Here is a 27,262-nt window from a genome sequence, read left to right as displayed (position 1 = left end):
TGGCACTAACATTGATCAAAATTTGAGCAACTCAGTGTAACATGTGACAAGGCCATAAGTACATAACCACTATCTTTGTTTTAAATATAAAAGTAGAAGTACAGATATATTTTGGAGACAACCAAATAAACAATAGTATAACTTGAAAAAATGGGCAAAATCCTTTTTTCCTTGAACATTCAAATTCCCATTTATTTTAACTAAAACATGACCTCTTCATAGATTGTTGGAAGAAGGCCAAAGTAAAGAAAAATAATAAGACTTCTTCAGCTAGTAGCTAGTACTTCTACCTTCGCTACTAGACAAGTCCAGTATAGATGCTATAAGAATTATGAATTATACTTCCAAATGTTTCTCTTTCTTACCTGCTGGCTTACTGGAAAATTCCTGTTGATTTTTTTTATCTATAAAAAAATGAATTAAGACATTGATTAATAAGTATGCTAACTAAATACAAGAACAAGAATCATTTTGTTTAATAAATGGAATATTATCCCCCAAACTACAACCATATAAAACAAGAGCAACTACACTGAAGTCAATTAAATGACCCTAAATGACAGTGACCCTAGTGAGCAAGTAGCAAGACAATTTCTGGACCTATTACATCCAGTTAATTTAAAATCCTGTTCAGGTTCATAGAAATATACAATGCAGGCAAGTTTCTTATGAGTTTTACCAACTCAATGAAAATAATTTTTTATATATATATACACACACAAACACGCACGCACGCACGCACACACACACACATATATATGTATATATATATATATAAATAGAAACCTTATTTTAAACTGTCATCATTGGACAATATAACCAAAGTCTAGAAACACCAAAATATCTACAGACACAAGTTTATGAGTAGAAGTGAGCCTTGACATTAAAAACTGCTGAATTCTGGAGCAGTTTGGATGTGGCTCTGGAAGTCATTGGTAGCCTCAAGCACAAAACTCCTAGCTGACAGTACAAATGTGGAATGTGTCCACTCCATCTTGTAAGAAAAAAAGGATGTTTTGCTTTTAATTTCAAAATAAGCAATTCAAACATTGAGGAATAAATTGTATTGACAGCCAGGCATTAATGGTATAGACAGCCAGACCCCCAAGCCATAGCATAATATTTACACTTTCATTCTAAAGTGTGACATTTTCTGAGAATGTAAGAGGAAACACGAAAGAACATTTTTCCTCCAGAGTTTTTAATTTCATCTAAGTACACAGCTATATATAAAGATGACATAAACAGTACAAATGGCTAAAGAAAAAAAAGTGTTCAAGGTAAGTGTACAGTTTACTACAGCCTCATTTTAATCCTTTGCTCAGTTATTGAACTGAAACAGATAGTGGACACTGCAAATAATAAACTGAAAACTCAGTAGGTTTGTCATCAAAACAAATTAACCAGTGTTGAGTATTTGCTAGCAGGCACGAAATTTCTCTTCAAGTTCACCATGAACAAAACTATCACATCAAATCAAATCAAATCAGCACAGGTTTTAGATGTGTCAAATACTTTGATATTTTAAAACAGAAAAACATAGATAGATTGTCATAACTTAAAGGCTAAAGGGTAAAATTTTCAAAAGTATCTAAGTGACTTCAGAGCCAAAGTTCTTTTTTCAGCAATGACCTAGGCACTTAAGAACATAGAGCACATTGCAGATGAACAGGCCTTAAACTCTTAGATTTCTAAGCTTGCCTCCCCTATGACATTGGCATGCTCTTATTGGACCATTCCCAAACATGAGAGGTGGTGCTCTCCCCTACCTTGGGGATCTTTAAGAGGAGTCTAGACATTCACCTGGCTGGGGTCATCTGACCCCAGTGCTCTTTCTTGCCCAGGGCAGGGGGTCTGACTTGATGATCTACTAGGGTCCCTTCTTACTCAAACGTCTTCTTACCAAACGTCTTCTTACCAAACGTTTTCTTTCCCTTCTACTATGGTCCCTTCTTACCCAAACGTCTATGAATTATGCATACTCCAAATCTGGAAATACAAAGAAGCTCTGATGCTTCCCCCTATGGCTGCTCTTAAGACCTTTGTCTCTGGCGCTTCTAAGAGTCACACACATGAACTTGGAGTGGTCTCACTGGCTTATTCTGGGTATGGAGTGTATGTGGAGATTCAGATAGTGCAGTATGCATGGAAAAGGCCTGACCAGGATACACTACTGTACTATATACAAGCCCTCAAACACTTTTGGAAATTAAATTATTGTATTTTTGTACATATTTTATTTTATGCTATTATTATGCTAGATACATTAACACCATTAAAGGGCAGAGGAAAAAAACCCAAACCTTATTTTCTCTCCCATAAAGTAATTTTATTATTTATGTAGCATACTAAGTGCACACAGTGTTGTACAATAAGTGAGTTGTGACAAATCAATAACAGTGTCTTTTCTCCAGATGGTTACCTATGTGAGGACAGTATACTGAACTATAAACCTGAAAACATTCAGCTGTGCACACAGAAATATATTTTTTATATGAAGTCATTGTATGAAGAAAGGAAAGGAGATGTCTCAGAAAATACTTTCTCTGAAAAGATGTGTCTGGCCCTTCATCACATGGTATCAAGGAAGTCTCAAGAGAGATTACAGTACATGCAAATGCTACATTTAAAGCAACCTAACTAGGGCTACGTTAACCTAAATGCCAATCTGTGCTGATGTTGGTGCGGGGGAGGGGTATTAACAATTGGGCCAAAAATGGTGGGCCCAATCTAAGTTAATTCACTTAAACAAGTGGGGTTGGAGTCTTCAGTACTTTTTCACCTGTGAGTAAATAATGCATGGTCACTGGCTGAGTAGTATTATGAAACGTGTACTAGCAACTATAACATACGTAATCTTTGAATAGTTATCCAACAGCAATTTATAGGGCTCATGATCCATCACCTTTCAAAAAGAAAAAAATAAGATGACCTGGTTTTTCTCAGTGCAAGGGTCACTGATAATGGAAGCCAGACAAGCTCCATTAATTTAAGCTTTAATTAGCTTAAACAGATACTGAGGAAGAAAATTATAACGTAAATATGGAAAAAACAGTAGGAGTAGCAGATAGAGTATTTCAGAGTATTTTCATTTTTCTTCTGAATTTATAAAGAGTCCCTTTAGTAAAACATTTTATGCATGTTTTACCTACTTTAACTTTATATAACAGGTTTTTTAGTCCATTTTGAGATACAAAAACAAACAAAGAGTATTATTTCAATTCATACAAATAAATGTGAATTTGTCAAGCTATCTTGGAAAAATATAAACAGTCAGTTAGTAAGCTTTCTGCTCATCTTACCTGGTCACTTTCCTAAATCCTCTCTCAGGATTTTAAAGGTCACTTGGACTCTTAAGTAACTTGGGTAATTACTTGGGTAATTTTTGAAAATTTTTGCTTTGCCTAGCCTAGCAGAATATTAAAAAAACACATCTCCACATGATATTGATTTAATAGATTTCATAGACATTAGGGCTGGAAGGCACCTTGGAAGATTTTTGAGTCCAGTCCCCTGCTCTAGGGACAGGAAGCCATCAACGGTCATAGGAACCCAGCAAGATAAACATCCAAATGTCGCTTGAAGGTGTTTAAAGTAGGTGCTTGAACCACATCTGGCAGCAGTCTATTCCAGACCTTGGGGGCTTGGACAATAAATAAGTTCTTCCTTATGTCCAGCCTGAAATGGTCATGAAGGAGTTTGTGACTGTTTAACCTTGTCATCCCTTGGGGCACTCTAGTGAACAGACGCTCCCCCAGATCCTGGTGAGCACTCCTTACAAACTTATAGGCAGCTACCAGATCACCCCGAACCTGTGCTTTTCCAGGCTAAAGAGTCCCACAGCTCTCAGCCTCTCATCATGAGGTCTATTTTTCTGACCTCTGATCATGCACTTGGCTTTCCACAACCTTTTTATATTGTGGAGCCAAAAATTGAATGCAGTACTCCACCTGCAGCCTCATCAAGCCCAAGTACAATGGAAGAATGACGTCCTGGGATTTGCTTGAGAAGCATCTATGGATGTAAGCTAGCATTTTGGTCACTTTATTAGATGCAGAATTACACTGATGGCTCATGTTTATCTTGTGGTCAATCATACCCCCCAAGTCCCTTTCGTCTGTAGTGTTACTAGCGTAGACCTGCTAAGCCTACAAGCATGCTACAGGTGTTTCTTCCCAAGGTGGAAAACCTTGCATTTTTCAGTGTTAAATACCATCAGGTTCTCATCTGCCCATTTCTTGAGCCTGTCAAGATCAGCCTGGATCACCCTCCTGTCCTCAGGTGTGGACATTTTACCCGAAAGTTTGGTGTCACCGGCGAACTTGCCCACTCCACTTCTGACATTAATGTCCACGTCATTAATGAAGATGTTGAATAGTATAGGCCCAAGGACAGAGCCTTGACAGACCCCACTGGTCACAGCACACCATGACAATTGACTTCCATCAGCCACCACCCTCTAGGTCTGATCATAGAACCAATTCCCCAGCCAGCAGATTCTGATGAAGCTGAGGCCACAGTTGGCCAGTTTTGCTAAGAGGTGATCATGGTATACGAGACCAAAGGCTTTTTTAAAGTCAGTCTCTTCTCCCTTGTCCAGGTGATAGGTCACCTGGTCACCAAATCATTAGATGCAGGGGTAGCAGTGGACATAGTCTTCCTGGACTTTCAGAAGGCCTTCAACACTGTCTCTCACCCTGTTCTCATTAAGAAACTAGGGGACTGTGGTGTCGACACCCACACAGTCAACTGGGTCACCAACTGGCTAGAGGGCTGCACCCAGAGAGTGGTAGTAGATGGGTCTTTTTCAACCTGGAGGGATGTGGGCAGTGGGGTTCCACAGGGCTCGGTCCTCAGGCCCGCACTGTTCAACATCTTCATCAGTGACTTGGACAAGGGGGTAAAAAGCACCCTGTTCAAATTTGCTGATGATACTAAGATGTGGGGGGATGTGAGCATGCTAGAAGGAAGGAATAGGCTACAATCAGACCTAGACAGGTTACAAGGGTGGGCGGATGAGAATAGGATGGGATTCAACACTGACAAGTGTTAAGTGATGCACCTGGGGAAGAACAACTGGCACCATACCTACAGGTTGGGGAACTCCATTCTTGTCAGTACAGAGGTGGAAAAGGATCTTGGAGTCACCACTGACTCCAAGATGAACATGGGCCAGCAGTGTGGGGATGCAGTCAGGAAGGCCAACCGTACCTCGTCATGCATCCGCAGATGCGTCTCAAGCAGGTCCAAGAAGGTGATCCTCCTCCTCTATGCGGCACTGGTCAGGCCGCAGTTGGAGTACTGCATCCAGTTCTGGGAGCCGCACTTCAAGAGGGATGTGGGCAACATGGAGAGGGTCCAGAGGAGGGCCACTCGCATGATCAGGGGGTAGCAGGGAAAGCCTTATGAGGAGAGGCTACGGGACCTGAACCTGTTCAGCCTCCACAAAAGAAGGCTGAGGGCGAATCTAGTGGTCTGTTACAAACTAGTCAGGGGGGATCAGCAGGCACTGGGGAAGTCCCTGTTCCAAGCACTACCAGGAGTGACCAGGAATAATGGTCACAAGCTGGCAGAGGGTAGATTTAGGCTAGATATCAGGAAGTGCCACTTCACGGTCAGGGTGGCTAGGATCTGGAACCAACTTCTAAGAGAAGTGGTGCTGGCTCCTACCCTGGGGTTCTTTAAGAGGAGTTTAGATGTAAACCTTGCTGGGGTCATTTGACCCCAGTACTCTTTCCTGTCATGGCAGGGGGTCGGGCTAGATGATCTACTCAGGTCCCTTCTGACCCTAGAAACTATGAAACTATGAAAAGGAAATAAGATTGGTCAAGCAAGACATACCCACAACAAACCCATGCTGGTTATCCCTCAGGGTGTTGTCATTGGCCAGTCTGTTAAGAATGATCTCTTTGATAATCTTTTCTAAGACCTTCCCTGGGATAGAGGTCAGGCTGATTGGCCTGTACTTAGCTGGATCCATTTTCCTCTCTTTCTTGAAGATAGGCACCACGCTGGCCTTCTTCCAATCTTCGGGCACTTCACCAGAGCTCCAGTAGTTCTTGAATATCCGTGCCAGGGACTGAGCTATGATGCTTGCCAGCTCCTTGAGTACCCTGGGGTGTAAATTGTCAGGGCCAGCTGACTTGAAGGTGTCCAGCCTCTCAAAGTATTCCTTCACAAGGTCAGCATTAATGGAGGGTAAGGGATCTCCCTCACCCAGGCCTTCCTCTCCTGTAATGGGCAGGGATGTCCCTTGGGACTGGTGAAAAACTAATGCAAAGTACCCACTTAGAAAGTTGGCTTTTTCCTGGGCTTCAGTTGTTAGTTGTCCCATTTGGTTTAGCAAAGATCCAATGTTTCCCTTGCTTTTCCTCTGGCTCCCCATATATCTGAAAAAGGACTTTTTATTGTCCTTGATACTTGTAGCTAGTTGGAGTTCAGTTGCAGCCTTGGCTGTCCTGGTTTGCTCTCTGTAGGTCCGGACCAGTGAAGAAAATTCCTTCTTGGAGGTGGATCCAGTCCTCCACCTTTGTAGGTGTTTCTTTTTAGATGTAGGACATCCGCTAGTTCCCTGGAGAGCCAAGGGGGCTGTTGTGTCCTTTTGCTGTCTTTCTTCCGAAATGGGATAGACTTTGCTTGTGCACCCAGGATCACTCTCTTGAGGAACAATCACTCATCCTGAACTCCCCTCCTTTTTGGGTCATGGCCCCTTAGGGCTTCACTGACAAGCCTCCTGAGCTTGTCAAAGTCAGCTTTCCTGAAGTCAAGGACTTCTGTATCTTAACAACTTTATGTATGTAAAGCACAGAAAATCTAACTTAAATAATAACTATTTGTTCTGTTGCTCTGTGATCTGAAGGAGTGATTTTCAAAAATATATATGGAACACAGCTGTGTAAATCCCACCGGCAGTCAATGGGAGTTTGTACCTCACTCCCATCACAACTTGGTGACTGCAGTCTTCCATTTGAGAAATACATTGTTTGTTAAAAAGATCTGCTGACTATTTTAACTGAAGTTGATGGATTGGTGCATCAGTAAAAGCACAGACACATTTATTATACATTAATACATTAATAAATTAATAATTTACATTCTTACATTAATACATATTTTCCTATGAAAAAATGATGTTACAATACCAAGTTCAAATATTTGCAAGTCACAAATAGTATGAATGATATTTTACTAAGGGTACTAGTAAAGTATTACTATTCTATTAATGATTTGTATATCTTGTTCTTCATAACCTATTTTTTTCCCCCCAGTACACTGATAAGTCCAAATTTTGGATGGTGTAAAGTGGAGTTCATTGAAATATTACTGTCCGCAAGAGTCCCATTATATCTACCTTGGACACATAAGGCCAGAGCCTTTTAGCTGCTAGTGCCTGTGGTGGCTGCACATATGACCTGTAATTCCAGCAGTGTTACAATGATAGCAAAGCAATCCTAACCTCCTTTCAAAGAATGTCTACCTTGCATGCACAGAGCTATCTTCAGCTCCTTCACCAATATAGAAGTCCAACAAATCTGTATTAGTTAAAAAAGAAGGCAGGTTATAGGATAAGGGTAAACAAAAACATCTTGAAAAACTACAGTTCTTGTAAGATAAGGAATAACTCCTTTAATCTTTCATCCATTTGAATCTCACTGCGGCTGAATAATTAGGAATTAGCCCTGAAGGAGTGGTTTTCAAGGCCCTCTGTAAATTACTACTATAGAACAGTTATTGCCAAACTGGGAATTTGATGTGCAAGCTGCAACAATTGAGTAGCAACTCATAAAAGTATGAATTGAACTCTGTATTGCTATTTAGAAGACTTCAGGGATAGGCATCCTTTTAAACTAGCCATAGATATTAGGGTTGTGCAAAGCAGGCAGTATTTGATTTGGATTCGGATTTGGCCCAATTCAGGGGACAGTGATTTGATCAGTTGAGTCAAATCACTGTCCCAATCCAATTCAGCTGAATCAGAAGATTTGATTTTGATATGGAGAATCAGCAATTCAGCCATAGACACAGCTTCATATGTTTTTTCTATGTACCTTGAGGTACCAGGTGTGGCTTGTGAATGCTGATATGGTGGGGTGGATGGAGCATCCCACAGAAGCATGCGGGGGGAGGGGGGTGGCCATGCACTTGGCGGTGGACCCGGAAATGGACCAGAAGTACTTCCAGTCCACTGCTGGGTCTGACTTGAAGCACATGGGGGACCCCCCCCAATGTCCCCTTATCTGGGTGATTGGCCATGGGGAGAACCCTGGTGCCACCCCAGACCCAGGAGGCACCAGTTCCCAAGCTGAGGGGTCGGGGGGGGTCCCCCCCTGCGTACTACACAGCAGACCTGGAAGTGGACCAGGAGTACTTCCCATGGGATGCTCCATCTGCCCCAGCATCTTAGTGTTTATGAGCCGGGCCTGGCACTCTCTGTTTTGTAACTGTAGTGTCTCAGCATAATAGTATAGATGAGATGGGATGTGCAGCCATAGGCTTGGGCCCCTTTTGCTCTTTGATACCTATTGCATTTCAGCCTAGCTGTGCGGTTAAACATTAGCCTTATTTTTGGCTGGCAGACTTGGGCCAGGGTAAAGCCTGGCATTGTTTCAGCCAGGGTAAGACCCGGTACTACTTGTTGTTGATCCAGGATTCAGTACAGCATAGGTCTGGCTGACTTTTTGCTACCCAGTCCAGGCCCAGTGAAATAGCCCTGGGCCTCCTTTTGTCCTTTTGGAGTTTGTGTCCCAACCACGTGGTATGGTTGGGTGCTACTTTTAATTCAGGCCCAAGCCAAAATAGGCCTAACATTTCCTTCAAGTTCTTCTGCAGTTTTCTGCACAGCAGAGCTGGGATTGGGAGTAGGAATTTTGGGGTGCACTATGCTGATGAAATCTGCAGTTAATCCCTCAAAGTCACCATGCAGAACTGGAAGATCAGCACTCTATCACTTCTCCAAGAGCAACATAGCCCCTTGCAACACAAAAGGACATGTGCTCTTGAGCAGCTCCCTGTGGGGAGGTGAACCCAAGGAGCAGCTTGGGACTCTCCAGTGTGCCCCCCCCCCCCCCCCCGCAACCCATTGCTGAAGGGCAGGTAGAGGGACGTAGGCCCCAAGTCCCAGACTGCCTGGGTATGGGTGAATCCTCCCCCAAGAAGTGGCCTCTTACAGACTTTACTTTGTTGTTAATAGCGTTTTAAAATTATATTTAGTGCTTTGTTTTGTTCTTTTTAATTCTCTGCAATAAATTTGGGTTTTATATTTACATTGCTTGTGAGGAGGGTGGTGGGTTTTTTAACAGGACACCACAGCAAATTTAGTGTTACCAAATTTATGGGCGGGAGTTTGAGCCGTTGGTATGATTTATGAGGTACCTCGAAATGTGAACCTGGCCCTTTTTGCTGCTGACCGGTGCCTGGCAAAAGGGTTAATACTAGGGGTGTGCAAAATGGCACTGTTCCATTTTGACTTCAGTTTCAAGGTTTGACGGACCAGTGTTTTTTTCTAATTTCATTTTGAGTTGAAACAGTCTCACTGTTGGGCTGAGTTTCCAACCCCAGTCCCATGACTGGGCAGCACTAGATCATGCTGTGGATGGGAAGTCAGCCCAGCTCAGCTGAATTTCCATTCCCAGCCCGATTGTCAGGCTGTGGAGGGGAACTGAGCGATAGGCTCAGTTCCTTTCCCCAGCCCCATTGCAGTGCCTGAGAGGGGAACTGAGCCCAGGTTCAGTTCCCTTCCCCTGAGCTGTGATCCACCACAGTCCAGCGGTGGGAGACAGGGAGAGCTAGGGCTGTGCTCCTGGCTGCTTCAAAACTTGAAACATTTCAAAATGTTTAGCCTTGTTTTGTTTTGAGGCTGTTTCAAAGCCCTTTGTTTTAATTTGATTTCGCTGTTTCAAGCTCGAAATGAGTTGAAACAGTGTCAAATCAAAACAGCCAGTGAAATTTCACACAGCCCTAGTTATACTTGATAAAGAATGAGATAAAGGCATAAAGACAAATATTTTGCCTGATATGGTCTTCTTGTACTGGACTTTTTGCTTTGTATCACATTCTATAGTATAGCCACTAAACAATTGTCTTCAGAATTCCTCCAACAAACCACTGGAGTCTTACCTGTAGATATTCTGGGTTTAGAGATAGCACCAGTCATGGAATCATAGAATCATAGGGAAGTGGGTTGGAAGGGACCTTGAGAGGTCATCTAGTCCAAATTTCTGCCTGAGGTAGGATCAACCCAAACCATTGTCTAATTTCTTAGCAAAGCTACATAGTCAACCCTAACACAACAACAAGACTGTAGCCTGCCACAAGTAAAGCAGGGAGACCATGGCTGCCAATGTCCTGCTGCTGCAAAGGTTATTAATGTATGCTCAAGGGATCTCATAAAGAGGATATAACCTACAGAGGAAGGCAAAAAACCCCACAGTCTATACCAGTTTTACCATGAGTCAGAATTCCTTCCTAACCCCAAATATGGGGATCAGTCTGACCCTGAGCAGAGGGGCAAGACCCTATCACCAGGAAATTCAGAGTTTAAGTCTCAACAGAAGCACTGGCATACCACAATTAAAATCCCAGACTTAGCTGCAGCCAATGCCCAGTGCTCTGAGGAAGGCTTTAAAAAACCTGACACATATAGCAGCAGGAAGCCAGGGGGTAGAGAGTGGGGGAGAGGAGGAATTCCCTCCCAGCCTCACACATGGCAACCAGTAAAGCGCAGAAGCATGAAAAATACTCATAGTAAAACAAGGGCATAGCTGAGCCTAGATCATCCTTAACCAGTAGTTGTCCAATCTTGTCTGGAATACCTCGAGTGATAAAGAATCCACAGCTTCCCCAGGCAGTCTATTCCACTGCCTTGGTGTTTTAATGGTGAAGAAGTTTTTCCTGATATCAACTCTAAACCTACTTTGCTGCAACTTCAAACCATTAGTCTGTTTCCTAGTATATGCAACAAGAGAGTAAAGGTGTTTTCCCCTCTTCTTCATGTCAGGACCTCAAGTATTTCAGGACTACTATCATGTCCCCACTTAACCACCGTTTCTGCAAGCCGAAAATGTCTAGTTCCTTTAACCTCTAGTTTTATGATTTACCTTCCAAGCCCTTGATCATCCGTCTTGCCTGCCTCTGGATCCTAACTTCACCACATCCTTAAAAAAACTGGAGCCCATAACCACATACAATACTCTAGATGAGGCCTAACAAGTGCTGAGTGGAGAGGCACTATCACCTCTTGTGTCTTGCACCTCATGCTTCTGTTGATGCATCCCAAAACCACATTCACTTTTTGTGCAGCTCCATGACACTGAAGATTCACATTGAGTCTGTGATCTATCAAGACTCCCATATCCTACTCTGGGTGGAGTGCTGCCACCCAAGTAGGCATCACCCGTTTTGCATTTGTATTTATGAAGAATGTATATTCTTCTTGCTTTTGTCAGCACTGAACTTCTTCCTTTTTTACTCCAGCCCATCTTTCCAACCTTTCAAGATCCTTCTGAATTGTGCTTTCATCCTCCAACAGTGATGGGATGCACTTTCCAGGCACCACAGGTAGGTGCTCTAGGGGCTTTGAAGAGCTTGGTTCTGAATGCTCCAAGTATGCTCTGGCTCCTGTGCTACCCTGCGCCTCCATGCCATAACCCATGCTAACCTTCATGTGGAGGCATGGATCAGGGTGGGTCTTAGTGTGGTGGGACGGGGTACTAGCAGTTTCCCAGCTCCTATACCATTCCAGCCTACCCCACACCTGGACCCATGTTGACCTGTGCCTCCCCATGAGGTATGGGTCAGCATGGGTTGTAGCACAGAGGCACAAGACTGTGCAGGAACCAGGGAACTTCTGTTACTGGTACCCTGTACCCAAACCAGGGTAAAGAAATAAACAAGAAGCTTCTCTGACCCTTTGCTTCTCTCCAGCACTACTACCTGCCCTCTCCCTCTTACTCCCCTCTTCATGGCTTCTCCCTCATTAGCTGGTATCAGCTTCAGCTGGCTCCCAGTCTCACACCTAGGCAGATTATATCTACTGAGCACCTGCTGCTGGGTTTCAGCCCCCTGAAGGATAATTACCTCCCTACAGACAGCATTTGAAAACTACTCTGACCATCTCTGGAAGTGGCAGACTTATTCATTTCTTTTCTGTAATGTGCCACAATGACAAGCAATTCAAGCACTTGCAGAAAAATGAAAAACTAGACTAACATTAGAAAGAAGTGCATTTGGTGTCAAGACCTAATACCTTGGAGAGATGAAGCAAAACATGATGATTGTAGTTTATATCATTATAACATTGTAGTTTATATTATTATAACATTGGTGTCTTATGGAGCACAGTTACTGAAAGAATCAATCATTTTAACCAAAAAGCTGGTGAAGGATATAGAAAAACATCAACTCATAAAGTGTGTAATATATTTCTCTTGCATATCCATTTCACTTATGATTTTAAGCAGTCTATAACATATATAAGTAAAGCAGTGTTGCTGTATAAATCAGTGTAAATACTCTGTAGTTAAGTTTTTAGCTCTTTGTTAAGAAAAATATATATGTAGCAGAGTCAAACTGCAGCACTTACAGCAACTTCCAAGCCAATTATCTTTATATTTTCATGGGTCAGAACTTCTTATTTGAAGTCATTTTCTTCTTCACATGCTAATCTCTGTAATTAATATACACTGGTTTATTCTAGTTCAGGGGTTCCTTTCAAAACCTGTTGTTGCCCAATTCCCTATGCCAGTGATTCCCAACTAGGGTGCTGTGAGATCCTTTGCAGGCTATTACAGTACTTGGTCCCTGTGTGAGGATGTAAGTGTTCACTCTTCCACATACCAGGTACTCCATGTGCCCACACTAGCATCCTGTGGATAGATGGTGCCCCATCACATCATTTCCATGGCCCTTCCACTGGCTCTGGGAGCATGGGAGCAGTGGGGGAAAGAAAAGCTGGCTGAAAAGCATGGCTCCTCCTGCAGCACCTGTGCTGACCACGCACTACCTCAAGTACAGACAAGAGGCAGAGAGGGAACAGATGGCTGAAAGACTGAGGCACAGTTCAGTCCTGCCCCTGATGTCTTCACTTAGCAGTAGTTTCTGCACCTCCAGAGCCTGCATACCCCCTTCTACCTCCTTCAGGGACAGCTGCCTCCTTCAAGAACCCCCAACTTCCCAATTTGCCCTTCTGAATAGCCCCTGCTAGCAGTAACCACTATGCACCACCTCTGCCATGGTCTCAGAGGTACTTTGCCCTCTGCTGCCCACACAACTTCCCTGCAAGGTCCTTTTAATGGTGCCCAGGGATGTGAGAAAATATTCACGGTAGGAAATGAATTTGTTTTCTGAGGTGTGGCTTCTGGAGCTATGAAAGCTTCTTTGAAAACAGTCCATTATTTGTAATTTGAATTCTAAAAGCTCAAAGAGCACCTAAAAATTTAAAGAGAAACTCCCATTGGAATTCCATATTTTTTTCCAAAAGTGTGACATCGTCCCTCCTTTTTCCTTTTACTGCTTTTCCTGTTAATATAATTAGTGTTCCTGATACTAATACTACTAAAATATATTTGAGCAGTACCATAAGTAGGGGGGTGGGGGGTAAGTAGCGCACCAGTCCTGAAGAGCCACCAGAATCCAGCCCCCTCCCTGGAGTCATAGCTATGGCAATGCAGCTCTGTACTGAGCAATGAACATGGAGTTGGGGGGTGGGAGGGGGAAGGATAAGCAAAACAGTGTTTCTCTCTACCTTGGGGTTCTGTGCCATAGTAGGTGCAACCCTGCATCTAACAGCATAATTGAGCGACTGGGGAGGGAAGGCAGAGGGTGGGGAGTCAATGGGGCACCCTGGGAGCCTGTATCACATGGTTGCTGTTGCCTGAGCCAGTGCTGATAGAGCTGTGGCAGAAACATAGAGACCCCAGGTAGGTAAGAAGTTCCTTTCCTTCACCCATCCTATTGGTTGGTATACTATCCCCCCACGCTGGGTTTTGAATGAATTTGCTACACTCCTATATTTAAATATCCAAAACTCTCATTGTTAACACAAAATGAAGGCAACAAGTCTGTTGATTAGAATAAAAGATTTGCACTGGCATTCTATAGTACTGGACCTCCATCTCTGGATATGTTTACGTGGCACCATGTAGTGTCGTACAGATATATCTAGCTGTGAGTACTTTAGCTCATGTAGCAGGCTGACATCAGGGGTGGGCAAAATATAGCCCATGGGCCAGATTCAGCTTACCAGCCCATTCTATATAGCCCACTGGGTCTCTCCAAGAAACAATTATTACTGGTCCACGGCTGTCCCTTTGAAAACCAGTGGGATGCAGGCTTTCAGATGTCATGCACCATAGGATCAGGCAGGATCTGTGCTTCCAACTTCATGGGGCTCCCAGCACTCTAGCTGGGAGTCCCACATGGAGAATGGAGTGCAATGGCATGAGATTGGACAGCTGGTGAGTGGGGAGGGGAGCACCCACATTCAGTGCCAGGAGCCCCATGTGGAGGCACAAAGCCAAACCAACCTGGCCTAATGGTGTACACTTTTGGCTTCAGTACCAGGAGCCTCACATGCTGATACAGAGCCAGCCTGGCCTGAAGGCATGTGGAAAGGGAGGTGTGGATAGTCACATACCATCAGGGCAATTGGCCTCTGTGCCGCCAGGAATGCACACCACTAGGCTAAGCCAGGCTGGCTCCATGCCTCCATGTGCGGTTCCCCACTGGAATGGTAGAAATCCCACATGGAGGCACAGAGCTGGCCTGGCCCAACCCAGTGGTGCATGGCTCCTGCCTGCAGTGCTAGGAGCTCCATGTGCTGGCATGGAGTCAAGTTGGTCTGGCCCAAAGGTGCATGCCAGACGGTCAGGCTGGATCAGCTCTGTGCTACCAGAGGCAGATCCGTGGACTCAGCTGGAGCTGCGTATCACCAGGAGGCTCTGCCTACCACTGGCCATGAGCTTGCCACCTGCTGCTGCTTCTGACAATGTGGATGGTGTAGCAGAAACTGCCACCCCCTGCATCACTCACAGACCCTCCCACAAACACCATACCCACCCCCACACAAACCCACACCCCTTAACAAATCCCATACTCATCCATACATCCCCCACACCCCTTAACAAACTCCCCATATGCCCCCACAAATCCCACACATACAAACCTCACACCCACTCTCCCACCCCCCCACAATATACAAGAGTAAGACTTTATTGTGAGTTATTATGCAATCACCTCTACATACACTAGACAAACGCATGAAAATCAGAAAAAAATATTTTTTGAAATAAAATTAAAATATGTTATAGTCGGTATTTGATTTTTAGTATATGATTTTTTTTCCCAGTTCCAAGATGGCAACCCCCTTTCAAAAATAGTAGTTCTGAAGGCAAGGGAGGGACTTCTAGTGGCAAAAGCAGGGGTTAGGAATGGGACTTCTGGCTCCAAGATGGTGATCAGGGGGTAGGGCACCTGTCAAGGGACAGGGCTACCCTTGGGGTCCTTGACAGTTCAGTAAAAATCGTTAAGAGGCTCTCCGGCCAAAATAATTGCCCACCCCCGTTCTACATGGAGCAAAGCAGCACACTTCAGCACATGTCAACTGCAGAACAGGGAGCAATATAGGTATGTTTTGCCCAGCTTATCACACTGCTTCTCAGTATAGTTAACTAGCTTAAGTTCAGTTAGTGTGGCTATACTGCTTCTAATTCTAGGGATAAATCAAGGTACCTCTTCACAGCATTGTTCTGCATCATGTAGACATATACTCACTGTCTTACTGTATGCTCTTGAACTTTTATAGACTGGAACTGTCTCCACTGAAACAGTTAGCTCTAGTTAGTACATGTAAGTTAGACCTTTGCCTAAGGAATGTCAAATCATACTGCAAAATATCACTCAGGGTGGAAAATTGACTGGGTTAATACTTGATATACTGTTACATGAGCTGCTGCTTCCACTTCATTACTAGCTCAATCATTAGTCATACTTCAGCTGGACCAGCTGTCTTGTGAATGAAGCACCACTTAACTTGAGCTGGAGATATTTGTGTGAACAAGGAAATCAAGCTAGGTGCAAGACCTGAAATATAGCATGAAACAACAACAGAGTAAAGATAAGCCCAAGCTTTCTCAGCTCCCTCATTTGCAAAGTAAAGATAATAATACTTATCCATCTCTGAAAGCCTCTTGAAATGAGTGTGATGAAAGTGCAGAATGTTCTTGTTAAACGTATATGCTAAATTAGATTTAGAAAGGTTATCAATCTAAATGGTTGAAATAGCCTTTGTAGTTAGACTGGTAGTTACAAATATACGTCCCACAGGATGCTACTAAATGTAGCATGTGTTGTAGCATTTTTGCTTATGGTGTATGCTAGATCATACCATTGTCACAGAGATTGTTTGGATAAAATTAGGCTTGGGGTTGTAGCACTTGAAAACTGCCATCTATATTATTATTTCACCAATTTATGTCACCAGAATAGATTCATAGATTCATAGATGCTAGGGTCGGAAGGGACCTCAATAGATCATCGAGTCCGACCCCCTGCATAAGCAGGAAAGAGTGCTGGGCCTACATTACCCCAGCTAGATACACATCCAATAGAGTCAATGCAAACATCAGGTATAGATTTGAAATCTTCCTGCCTTGAAAATAGACTTCCAATTTAATGTAACTTTTTGGGGAAGAGGAGCTGAGAATTAAAATAGTTAAAATGGTTATGATATTATGAATTATTGCTTTCTATTTGAAATTAGAATTGCATTTTTCAAGTAAATAGTAATTGGATCAAACTTGTCTCTAATTTAACACACTTATACCTTTATTTACCTGAAGAAGGTTACATCAAATTCATATTTGTTCTTAATATAATTAATACAGTTTATTCTTAATGTATTAAAAATGCCATTAGGACAGTGTCATTAACAAGACTTACATTAGTAAAAGAGGGTTAACTTTGGGGTTGGTAGTGTGGCAGCAATGCTTTGTAAGACAAGCAGATTTGTAGAAGAGGACAAAAGTATTTCATCCAGTTATGTATAAAATGTAGAATAATGAACTAATTGCTGATGGAACTTAATGTCCTGAAGAAATATGGCTATTGATTTTTTAAATATATACATATTATTTAAATCTGTGTATGGGTCTAAAAGGGGTTTCTGCTGCTATTTTTGGCAGTTGCCACTGGAATGCCTGGAGGCAATGAGGTTAAAGAGGTTTTTTTCTGTACACCTAAGTGGTAACCTAGGGCATGTGCATCTGAAATGGGGGTCCCTAAATTGAAGCAGTAGATTTTTAAACCCATTGCTTCAATTTAGGGTGAAGTAAATCCCCGTGTCATGCATACACCCTGTACTTACCTGCCTTTCTGTCAGCGGCAAGGGGAGGGCAAGCTGCCGGTGGGTGGAGCAGTACCTGGGCTTCTGGGGGGGAGTGGCTTGTTCTTCCCTCCATGGCAGTGGCAAACTTCCCACTGGCTGGCACCTGCCTACAGGCTCGGGCAGTCCCAGGGGGCACCACAGCCACGGAGAGAGGTACTGGGCCCCTGCGCAGCTCAGGCAGGCAGGCTCCAGGGGGCAGCAGGGTCAGGAAATCAAGTTTGCTGCTTTTCTTGGGCAAAGCCTGCTTTCCCAGGCTGCTGCCAGGCTGCCTGCAGGGCTTCCTGTGGAGCTGCACGGAGCCCAGTGCTTCGCTTTACGGCTGTAGGGGAAGCAAACAAACTCCTCTAAGTTTTAGTTTGCTGCGCCCCAAGTCATTTAAGGTGCATTACGCTGCTGAATTCCCTACAGCAGCTGGAATTAATGCACAATGCGCCACTGAGGCATGCAAACACCGACACCATTAAAATAGTGCAAAAAAATTTAGCCTGCTTTAAAGTGACATGCACACATGCCCCTCATTTATCTACACATGGCCCTAAGCAGCAATTTTCTCCTGTTTTCAGTTTACATTACCTTAAATATTTTAATGAACAAGAAAGCAGAACATCTAGTATTAGATGTATGGTGTCACATATACTGTTTTGCCTGTACAAATTTGATTTTTAATCCCTAAACTCTATGAATGAAGAGCACTATTTGAAATGCCAGAAAGCATGCTTCTTGTAAGGGAGTTAAAACAAAATTTCTACTGAGCACACACCAGAATACTTCCCTGATGCAGTATATGATTCAGCTGAAATGCAAAAGTTAAAAAATACAATAGCTAACAAAAAAATATTAATACAACTTCTCTCTACTCTGTATTCATTTCTGGCATCATTTTTGTCATTTGTCATGCTGCTATATTACAATTGCTTCTCAACTGAGCAATCAAAATGGAAAAAACTTAAAAACAACTATTCACATTCAGTCCAAACTTGGGAAGTTTCTTCCTAGTAAAAAGGTAAACTGTTAACAAGATATTAAATGTTTGTATGACCTGCTATAGTTTTTAGTAGTGGTTGTGGAGTTTACATGAAAAACAACAAACTGTTATAATGTATTAAGGATGACTTAGTAACATTATACTTACAGAATATTTTGTTCAAAACTACTTGATCAAGAAAATTATTTCCAGAGAATGACTTGGCAAATTGGCTGCAGGGCCGCACCCAGAGAGTGGTAGTGGATGGGTCATTTTCAGCCTGGAGGAAAGTGGGCAGTGGGGTCCCCCAGGGCTCAGTCCTTGGGCCCGCACTGTTCAATATCTTCATCAGCAACTTGGACGAGGGGGTGAAAAGCACCTTGTTCACATTCGCAGATGACACTAAGATGTGGGGAGAAGTGGACACGCTAGAAGAGAGGGGCAGGCTACAACTAGATTGGACAGGTTACAGGAGTGGGCAGATGGGAACAGGATGGGATTCAATACTGACAAGTGCAGGGTACTGCACCTAGGGAGAAAGAACCAGCAGCATATCTACAGGCTGGGGAACGCCCTTCTCATCGGTGCAGAGGCAGAAAAGGATCTTGGAGTCGCTACTGATTCCAGGATGAACATGGGCTGACAATGTGAGGACGTGGTCAGGAAGGCTAACTGCATCTTGTCATGCATCCACAGATGTATCATGAGCAGGTCCAAGGAGGTGATCCTCCCCCTCCCTGTATGTGACATTGATCAGGCCGCAGTTGGAGTAGTGTCCAGTTCTGGGCACCGCACTTGAGGAGGGATGTGGAAAGCATGGAGAGGGTCCAAAGGAGGGTCACTCGCATGATCAGGGGGCAGCAGGGCAGGCCCTATGAGGAGAGGCTATGGGACCTGAACCTATTCAGCCTCCACAAGAGAAGTCTGAGAGGGGAACTGGTGGCTGTCTGTAAACTTCCGAAGGGGAACCAGCAGGCAATGGGATAGTCCCTGTTCCTCTGAGCACTACCAGGAATAACAAGGAAGAACGGCCATAAGTTGACTGAGAGTAGGTTCAGGCTAGACATCAGGAAGCATTACTTCATAGTCAGGGTGGCTAGGATCTGGAACTGACTTCCAAGGGAAGTGGTGCTTGCTCCTACCCTGGAGATCTTCAAAAGGAGGCTAGCTAATCACCTAGCTGGGGTCATTTGACCCCAGCATTGTTTCCTGGGGGGCAGGGGGTTGGACTTGATGATTTGCTTAGGTCCCTTCTGACCCTACCAACTATGAAACTATGAAACTTCTGAAGTTTGTGTCCTGTGTATATTCAAAAGCCTCTTGTATTGTCATTGCTCTCACATCTGGGCATATCATAGCCACTTTCTATTACTCCATCTTATGAATCTCCTTCAGAAGACTTCTGTAGAGTAGAAATCCTTCAAACTGACTTCAGGAGAAGAGACTAAGGGTCTTTTTCCTTCCTGCTATTAAGCACCTGAAAAACAGTTAACTTATGCACATTTCTAATGGTTATGTCACTTTAACCTTAAGACTAAAACACAGAAAGTGGCAAGGAGGAAGATTACCCATATACCTTTTACATGAGCAGTTTTTTCAGGGAATAAGGTAGAACAGGATTCTGCTTAGGCACCAATATGAACATAGATAGAATCCTAATTGGAGGAATAGAATTTTGTGCTAATGCTTTCTTTATCTCTTCATTTTTAAAATTACTAATACCTTGAGAATTTTTTAACATAGTTCTCATTTCAAGGGTGTGGACCTCTCAAGCAAGGGGAAGAGCTTGACCAGGAATTCTTAGGTCAGCTCACGGAGGTAGTGAAGTCTAAGGATGTGGTAGGCATGGGGGACCTGAACTTGCTGGACATCTGCTGGGAAGACCAGCCAGCCAGGTCTGACCGCTCATGTAGTTTCTTAGCCAGAATGCAGGACCTCCATCTAACCCAGGAGACGCACAGCCCCACCAGGGGAGACGCCCTGTTGGACCTGGTGCTGGCCATGGGAGATGACCTGGTGAGGGGGCTGCGGGTGCTCGATCACCTGGGTGACAGTGATCATCGCCTGTTGGAATTCACCATCCAGCACAAGGTGGCAAAGGCCTGCAGCAAGGCAGCAGCCCTAGATTTCAGGAGCGCAAACTTCAATGAGCTAAGGAGAATAGCCAGGGAAGCCCTGAGATCCCAGAGGGGAGGAGAGCCAGGTGTCCAAGGAGAGGGGTCGCTGCTTAAGGAGATGATCCTCCAAACCCAAAAGGAGGTAATCCCAACATGGATCAAAGGGAGCAGGAGAGCACACAAGCCTCCGTGGCTCACCAAAAGCATCCAGGAATGTATCTTAGCTAAAAGAGAGGGGATGTCCCCTCCCAATGGAAGGAAAGGGACATCACCAGGGATGACTGTACTGCAGTTGCTCGGGGATATAGGGGGGCAGTCAGGAAGGCCAAGGCAGAGATGGAACTGGGACTAACTTCCCAGATTAAGGACAATAAGAAGTCCTTCTTTAAATACATAAGGGGTAAAAAGAAGGTTCTGGGTAATGTGGGGCCCCTGCAGGACACGTTAGGAAATGTTGTCATCACACCAGACGACAAAGCCAACATGTTTAATGATTTCTTTGCCTCCATCTTCCTAAGGAGGGACTGGAACAGCCACCCCCCCCCGGGCCCCCCTCAGGCCCCAGGGGAGGCACACCTAGGGCAAGGGTTAGTGAGGAACTAGTTAGGGAGCTTCTGGAGGGACTGGACATATTCAAGTCAGCCGATCCAGACGATCTCCACCCTAGAGTACTAAAGGAATTGGTTGAGGTCATTGTGGGACCGCTGGCATGGCTTTATGAGCACTCTTGGTACTCTGGTGTGGTGGCAGAGGACATGGAAGATGGCCAATGTGGTTCCCATCTTCAAAAAGGGTAAGAAGGAGGACCCAGGAAACAATAGGCCAGTTAGTCTTACCTTGATCCTAGGCAAGCTGTTTGAGAAAATTATTCTGGCACCCATCCACGAGGGGCCAGCAGGGGATTTCATGCTTAGGGGCAACCAACATGGGTTCATCAGTGGCAGGTCCTGTCAGACCAACCTGGTGGCCTTCTATGATCAGATCACCAAATCATTAGATGCAGGGGTAGCAGTGGACATAGTCTTCCTGGACTTTCGGAAGGCCTTCGACACGGTCTCTTACCCTGTTCTCATTAAGAAACTGGGGGGACTGTGGTGTCGACACCCACACAGTCAATTGGGTTGCCAACTGGCTGGAGGGCTGCACCCAGAGAGTGGTGGTGGATGGGTCATTTTCAACCTAGAGGGATGTGGGCAGTGTGGTTCTGCAGGGCTCGGTCCTCAGGCCCGCACTGTTCAACATCTTCATCTGTGACTTGAACGAGGGGGTAAAAAGCACCCTGTTCAAATTTGCTGATGACACTAAGATGTGGGGGGATGTGGGCACACTAGAAGGGAGCACTAGGTTACAATCTGACCTAGACAGGTTACAAGGGTGGGTGGATGAGAATAGGATGGGATTCAATACTGACAAGTGCAAAGTGATGCACCTGGGGAGGAACAACTGGCACCATACCTACAGGTTGGGGAACTCCCTTCTTGTCAGTACAGAGGAAGGAAAGGATCTTAGAGTCATCATTGACTCCAGGATGAACATGGGCCGGCAGTGTGGGGATGCAGTCAGGAAGGCCAACCGTACCTTGTCATGCATGCACAGATGCATCTCAAACAGGTCCAAGGAGGTGATCCTCCCCCTCTTTGCGACACTGGTCAGGCCGCAGTTGGAGTACTGCATCCAGTTCTGGGTGCTGCACTTCAAGAGGGACGTGGACAACATGGAGAGGGTCCAGAGGAGGGCCACTCGCATGATCAGGGGGCAGCAGGGAAGGCCCTACGAGGAGAAGCTTTGGGACTGGAACCTGTTCAGCCTCCAAAACAGAAGGCTGAGGGGGGATCTAGTGACATGTTACAAACTAGTCGGGGGGGATCAGCAGGCACTGGGGAAGTCCCTGTTCCCCCGAGCACTACCAGGAGTGACCAGGAATAACGGTCACAAGCTGGCAGAGGGTAGATTTAGGCTAGATATCAGGAAATGCTACTTCACGGTCAGGGTGGCTAGGATCTGGAACCAACTTCCAAGCAAAGTAGTGCTGGCTCCTACGCTGGGGGTCTTTAAGAGGAGGTTAGATGAACATCTTGCTGGGGTCGTTTGACCCCAGTAATCTTTCCTGCTATGGCAGGGTGTCGGACTAGATGATCTACTCAGGTCCCTTCCGACCCTAGAAACTATGATACTATGAAAATATATTTATCAAAAACTTCAACTCACAACTGAGTTAAAAAAATGAAGTGCCACTATGAACCAGGAAAAGGACCCAAAAGACTCTGTTTGTAACTGTTTGTGACATCCCTTTAGGATAGGCTTGCTAAAAAAAAAAGTATATTTCAAAAAGTGAGCCCACAAACTGTTCAAGAGAAACATCTTTGGAACTTAAAAAAAAAGGAAAAGCCAGGTTTATTTACTTATTTTTAAGTGAGAAATTATTTTCCAATTCTCTCCTCATACTCGTAGGGTACATGTATATGTTCACTAATGCACAGTAGTTACTGTGTATTTAGTTTAGTACTTGCTTAATGAAGTACTAACTAATTGTGCAGTAACTGTAGTTACTGTGGAGTAGTGCTGACATGTGACTTTTTTGTGATGCTTGCTGTGCAGTAGCCTAATAACACTGTGCAGTAGGCTACTGGCATGGTTTCTGATGAGCACACTACCATTCAGTGTTTTTTAGGTTACTGCACAGTAAGTATCTTGTGTGTATTTGCCCATAAAGTATTAAACTATTTTGGATCAAACTTTTAAAATAATCATCTTCAGGTAAGTTAGAAGGTATGGGAAATTTCACCTTAATAAGCAAAAGACATATTAGAAATTTTAGAAGTAACCAGAAAGTAGGGAATTAAAATGGAAAAGCTCATACAACTTTAACTTCAGTTCTTCCCACTATAATTAACTGGTGCGACAAACTCCTGAACTATCATTTGTTGTTGGTTACCAGTGCATATTTAGTTTTTGTTGCATTATAAAGTAGGACTGTTCATTCTCAGATACATGGGGTAAAAGCCTTTAAATTGATAGAGATAATCACTTAATATAGGAATCGACTATCTAAAATATCTAACAGTTCCTCCTTTCTGTGCAGTAATATGTATCTTCAACTTCCACTGACTGCTTCCCCCTTCCTCTCCCCCAAGCGAAGGGTGAACCTGTGCTCTGTTCACTCCTACACTGCTTACAGAAACTCACATTCATTTGATCAACCAAGCACCAGATGGTTGAGGATGAGCAGAGCTGTTATACACCTTTTGTTATACATATACAGGACAGACTCTTGGGTACTTCTGACACAGTACCTTCAACTACAAGGCTGGGTGCAAATAAAACTTTAAATATTAATGTGAATGGACTGCAAATCCCTTTTGAGGGTATACAGGATACACCTGAAGGTATAAGGCAGCAATGGAAAGGTTGGAGGAGCTCCCATTCAGGCCCCTAAGGCTTGCCAGCTGTTCCAGAGGGGCTCAGTGGTATATGGGACTTGTGGCCTCTGTTGCTTTTCCCTCAAAAAAGGGTTATGACTGTTCCTAGGCTGACCACCACCTCCTATAATTTTTCCATGAAAGTAGTAGCAAGTGAGACTGAATGAGGACAGGAACAGCTTCACCTTGAGGAGGGAATAAACCAGGCCACCTTTCTAAGAGCCAGACTATTCTAGGTCACTGAGATGTTCTTAGCCAACTAAAGGAGGGCAACAGTGACTCAGTGACAGGGGGTTTTATTGGTCACAATTAAATAATTTGTCAAAATGTAAATGGAACTCAAAAGCAGGTTAATTTTGACAAAGGATCCAACTTTGTGATCCTTACTCAGGAAGGATTTTGTTCTGATAAAGAATTAGGGTAAAATCTTTATGGGTTCTACCTCTTCATTCAAGTCCTGAAAGCAGAAAGCCATCTATAAGTTCTTCAATTATAAAGCTGAGTTTTATATTTCAGACTTCTTAATGATAACAATCATTTCTCTACTTAGTATGTTTTCATAGGAAAAAAAATTACAAAGGCATTAAAAATATATATATATTTCCTCATGACTTAAGGTTGTCAGGCTGCATATGAAGCTTAATACAAGTTTTAATCCATTTTGCTGAAAGTTCACCTGTTTCAATATAGTTTAGAGCGGTATTTTAAACCATATTTTATTACAATTGTGAAAAAAGATTGCTTAGTTAAAACTATAGATTTTGGTTTCATTAGGAAGCAATGATCTCGTCTTGAATTTTATGAGAAAAAATATAGCTTTATAAGCTAATGTCTTTATAAGCTATTGTGTTTATAAGCAAGTCCTCCTTGAAGATATCAATACATGTAAATCAATCTGCCTACTCCTCAAAGAAAACTTAATGAAGCATGAATCATCACAAATATCAGGTAAAATGGTTTGGCTTACACATCTCATTTACTAGGCAACTACCTATTTTAATGGAATTAAGGTAAAATGAATCCAATCCCTAGAATACTTTCTATAATACTTTACACTAATGTAATATCAGTTGTTATACTACTTTGCAATAACAAAGTTCCAGCTCTTAAGCACAGAGCAATATTTTATATTGAAATAAGTACAGTATATACATACTGAGTTAAGTTACAATACTTTAAAGAGAAATTATACAAAAAAAGGCTGTCACTGAAGTTCTACTGGACTATAATGCCAATGAAAATGGTGGAAGAATACAATAACACAAGAAACTGCACATGTGCATCTGAAATAAAAACACCAAAGCAAACAAATGTATGCTCTGTATTGGTCATAAAACACTCAAATTGCACAATAGTCCAACTAGTCCAGATTTATCATGTCCTGATGTTTAACTATGTATCCGTGTTGACTACGTACAATTCCTTTGTCAAATTGGGACCTTCCAATGGGAAAAAAAGGGAGCTTGTCTTTACAGCAAAGTGGTAAGGAAATTAGTTAGAAGTGCTAAAGGGTAGGGTGGCTAAAAGGTGTGTGAAGGCAGGATACAGTGCCAGTTCTTTTTTTCTCCCAGTTTCGACATTGATAGTAGCTAGCAGTAATTAGGGTTGTGTAAGTGCATTTGATGCAATTAGTAAAGAATTTCATTAGACCTGTTCATAATTTAGCAATTTAAATGCAGCCACAGCCAAATCAAGACAGTGTTCACTCTTTAATCCATATAGTAAGACATATACAAGGGTTGGCATGTCTGTTTGTAATCTTTTGTTAAATCTAACAAATTTCTGTATACAATAAAATTATTTGGAACAGGAACTATAATCTTTTATTGTTCATGATCAATGTAGTCAGGACATGGATTATACATTCTTGTTGACTTTTTGAATATTTTTCTCTGTATACTGGATTCAGTTAGAGTTCACACGATAAAGAATATTCTTGTTAACTTGTTCATAGACCTATAGGCTGGTATCTGTGAAAGCAAAACTGAACCTTGCACTGAGTCTTCAAGTACATGTTTTTGAAAAAAAACATTGCGATAGTTAATACAGAGAGGTCTTCACAGTCTACCATGCCTACCTCTTATAATGCTATACTTGCATATGGTCTTTTACATTTGTAGTAGTTTTGCTACACTTCTATTACTATAGAATCATGCAGTCATAACGGTAGAACCATGCACCTAGGACCTCAGAGACACAAAAGGCAGATCCTGGGTGACAGTGCCAACTATTATCTTTCCTCCCCGCATCCCCAAAGTCAGAGCAGGGGCTGCTGCACCAGGCACCCTGCCTTAGATATACTACTGAGCTACATTTTAACAGCTTATATTAGTATTCTTTGATATCAATACCATTGTTATTGATAAAAGTGGAGGTTAAAGCTATTTTACAGAAGAAAAAATTATACCACTTTATAATCACATCACTTCATATAAAAAGTCCTGACCCTGATGACCAGAGGTATCTGTACAACCAAGAGCAGATATCTTTTCAGTTGACTTGTAGAAGTGAATGCTTTTAAATTAGGCTTTCTACTCATTTCAAATCATAGTACAGACTGGCATCTTCTACTGTAAAGAGGACAATCAGATAGAGGGGAAAATATTCAGAGAAGTTGTATGGGTCGTTAATCTTTTCCAAAGTACTTACATACAGGCCCATATCCTATCCTACCTAACTCATCTTAAAGTGTCACTTAGGCAGCTTTTAAGCATAAGTTTCTAACCAAGATCCTAATCTAACCTGCTGCAATCCTTGATAACATGCCTCCATGCATGTATCATGCATTTTGTCTTAGAAAATGGTATTTAAAGGTTTGCTTTTGGGGAATTGGCGCGTGCATGCACACACACATACTCACACATAATTTCTAAAAGTTTGGGTCTCACACATACAGTTTCACACAACCTTCAAAGCAGCCAGGCTGTCTAAGACAAGAAGGCCAACAGATAAACACAGCCTCAGAAACTGGGGGCATGTACCATACTGTTCCATAACATGAGACTAGGTGGCACCAGGTAATACGGCCCCAGAGCAGGGGGACCTAAGTCCCAGTTTTGGGGGAATAGACCAAATTAGAAGAAGTCCCAGAAGGACCAAATTAGTGTGTGTGCATGTAATGAGCTATGTGGACAGTGTGATGACCACAGAGAGCAACCAGCAACAGCCACAGATGGAGAGTCATCAGGAGGGAAAGAGAATACAAAAGCAGAGATTGAGAGTAACAAAGGGTCCCTCTCCATCATCCCACCCAGGTCCTCCTCCTCCCCAAGATGGTCTCTATCTCTGTCCCCCAGTAGGGATCCCTGAGGACACATATTAAGGTTGACCTGAACCCAAAGGGGTGATCAGGATCAGCAAATTGAAATGAATTGATTTAGAG

At 43.2% G+C, this 27,262-nt stretch overlaps 1 protein-coding gene across 1 annotated transcript in view; it reads right to left on the bottom strand.

Moving 5' to 3' along the window:
- SNTG1 (syntrophin gamma 1) overlaps positions 1–27,262 on the bottom strand; it is a 335,406-nt gene that overhangs the window by 125,785 nt on the left and 182,359 nt on the right. Inside the window, exon 12 of the mRNA XM_090037318.1 lies at positions 366–404. Within this exon, the coding sequence (XP_089893444.1) occupies positions 366–404 (39 nt within the window). The remainder of the gene's footprint in view (positions 1–365; positions 405–27,262) is intronic.

This window comes from Crocodylus siamensis, chromosome 3 (assembly GCF_052110815.1).
Source record: "Crocodylus siamensis isolate JL-2025a chromosome 3, ASM5211081v1, whole genome shotgun sequence".
Taxonomy (NCBI): domain Eukaryota; kingdom Metazoa; phylum Chordata; order Crocodylia; family Crocodylidae; genus Crocodylus; species Crocodylus siamensis.
The sequence above is the reverse complement of the archived record's forward strand: the minus strand, read 5'-3'. Positions and strand labels throughout refer to the sequence as shown.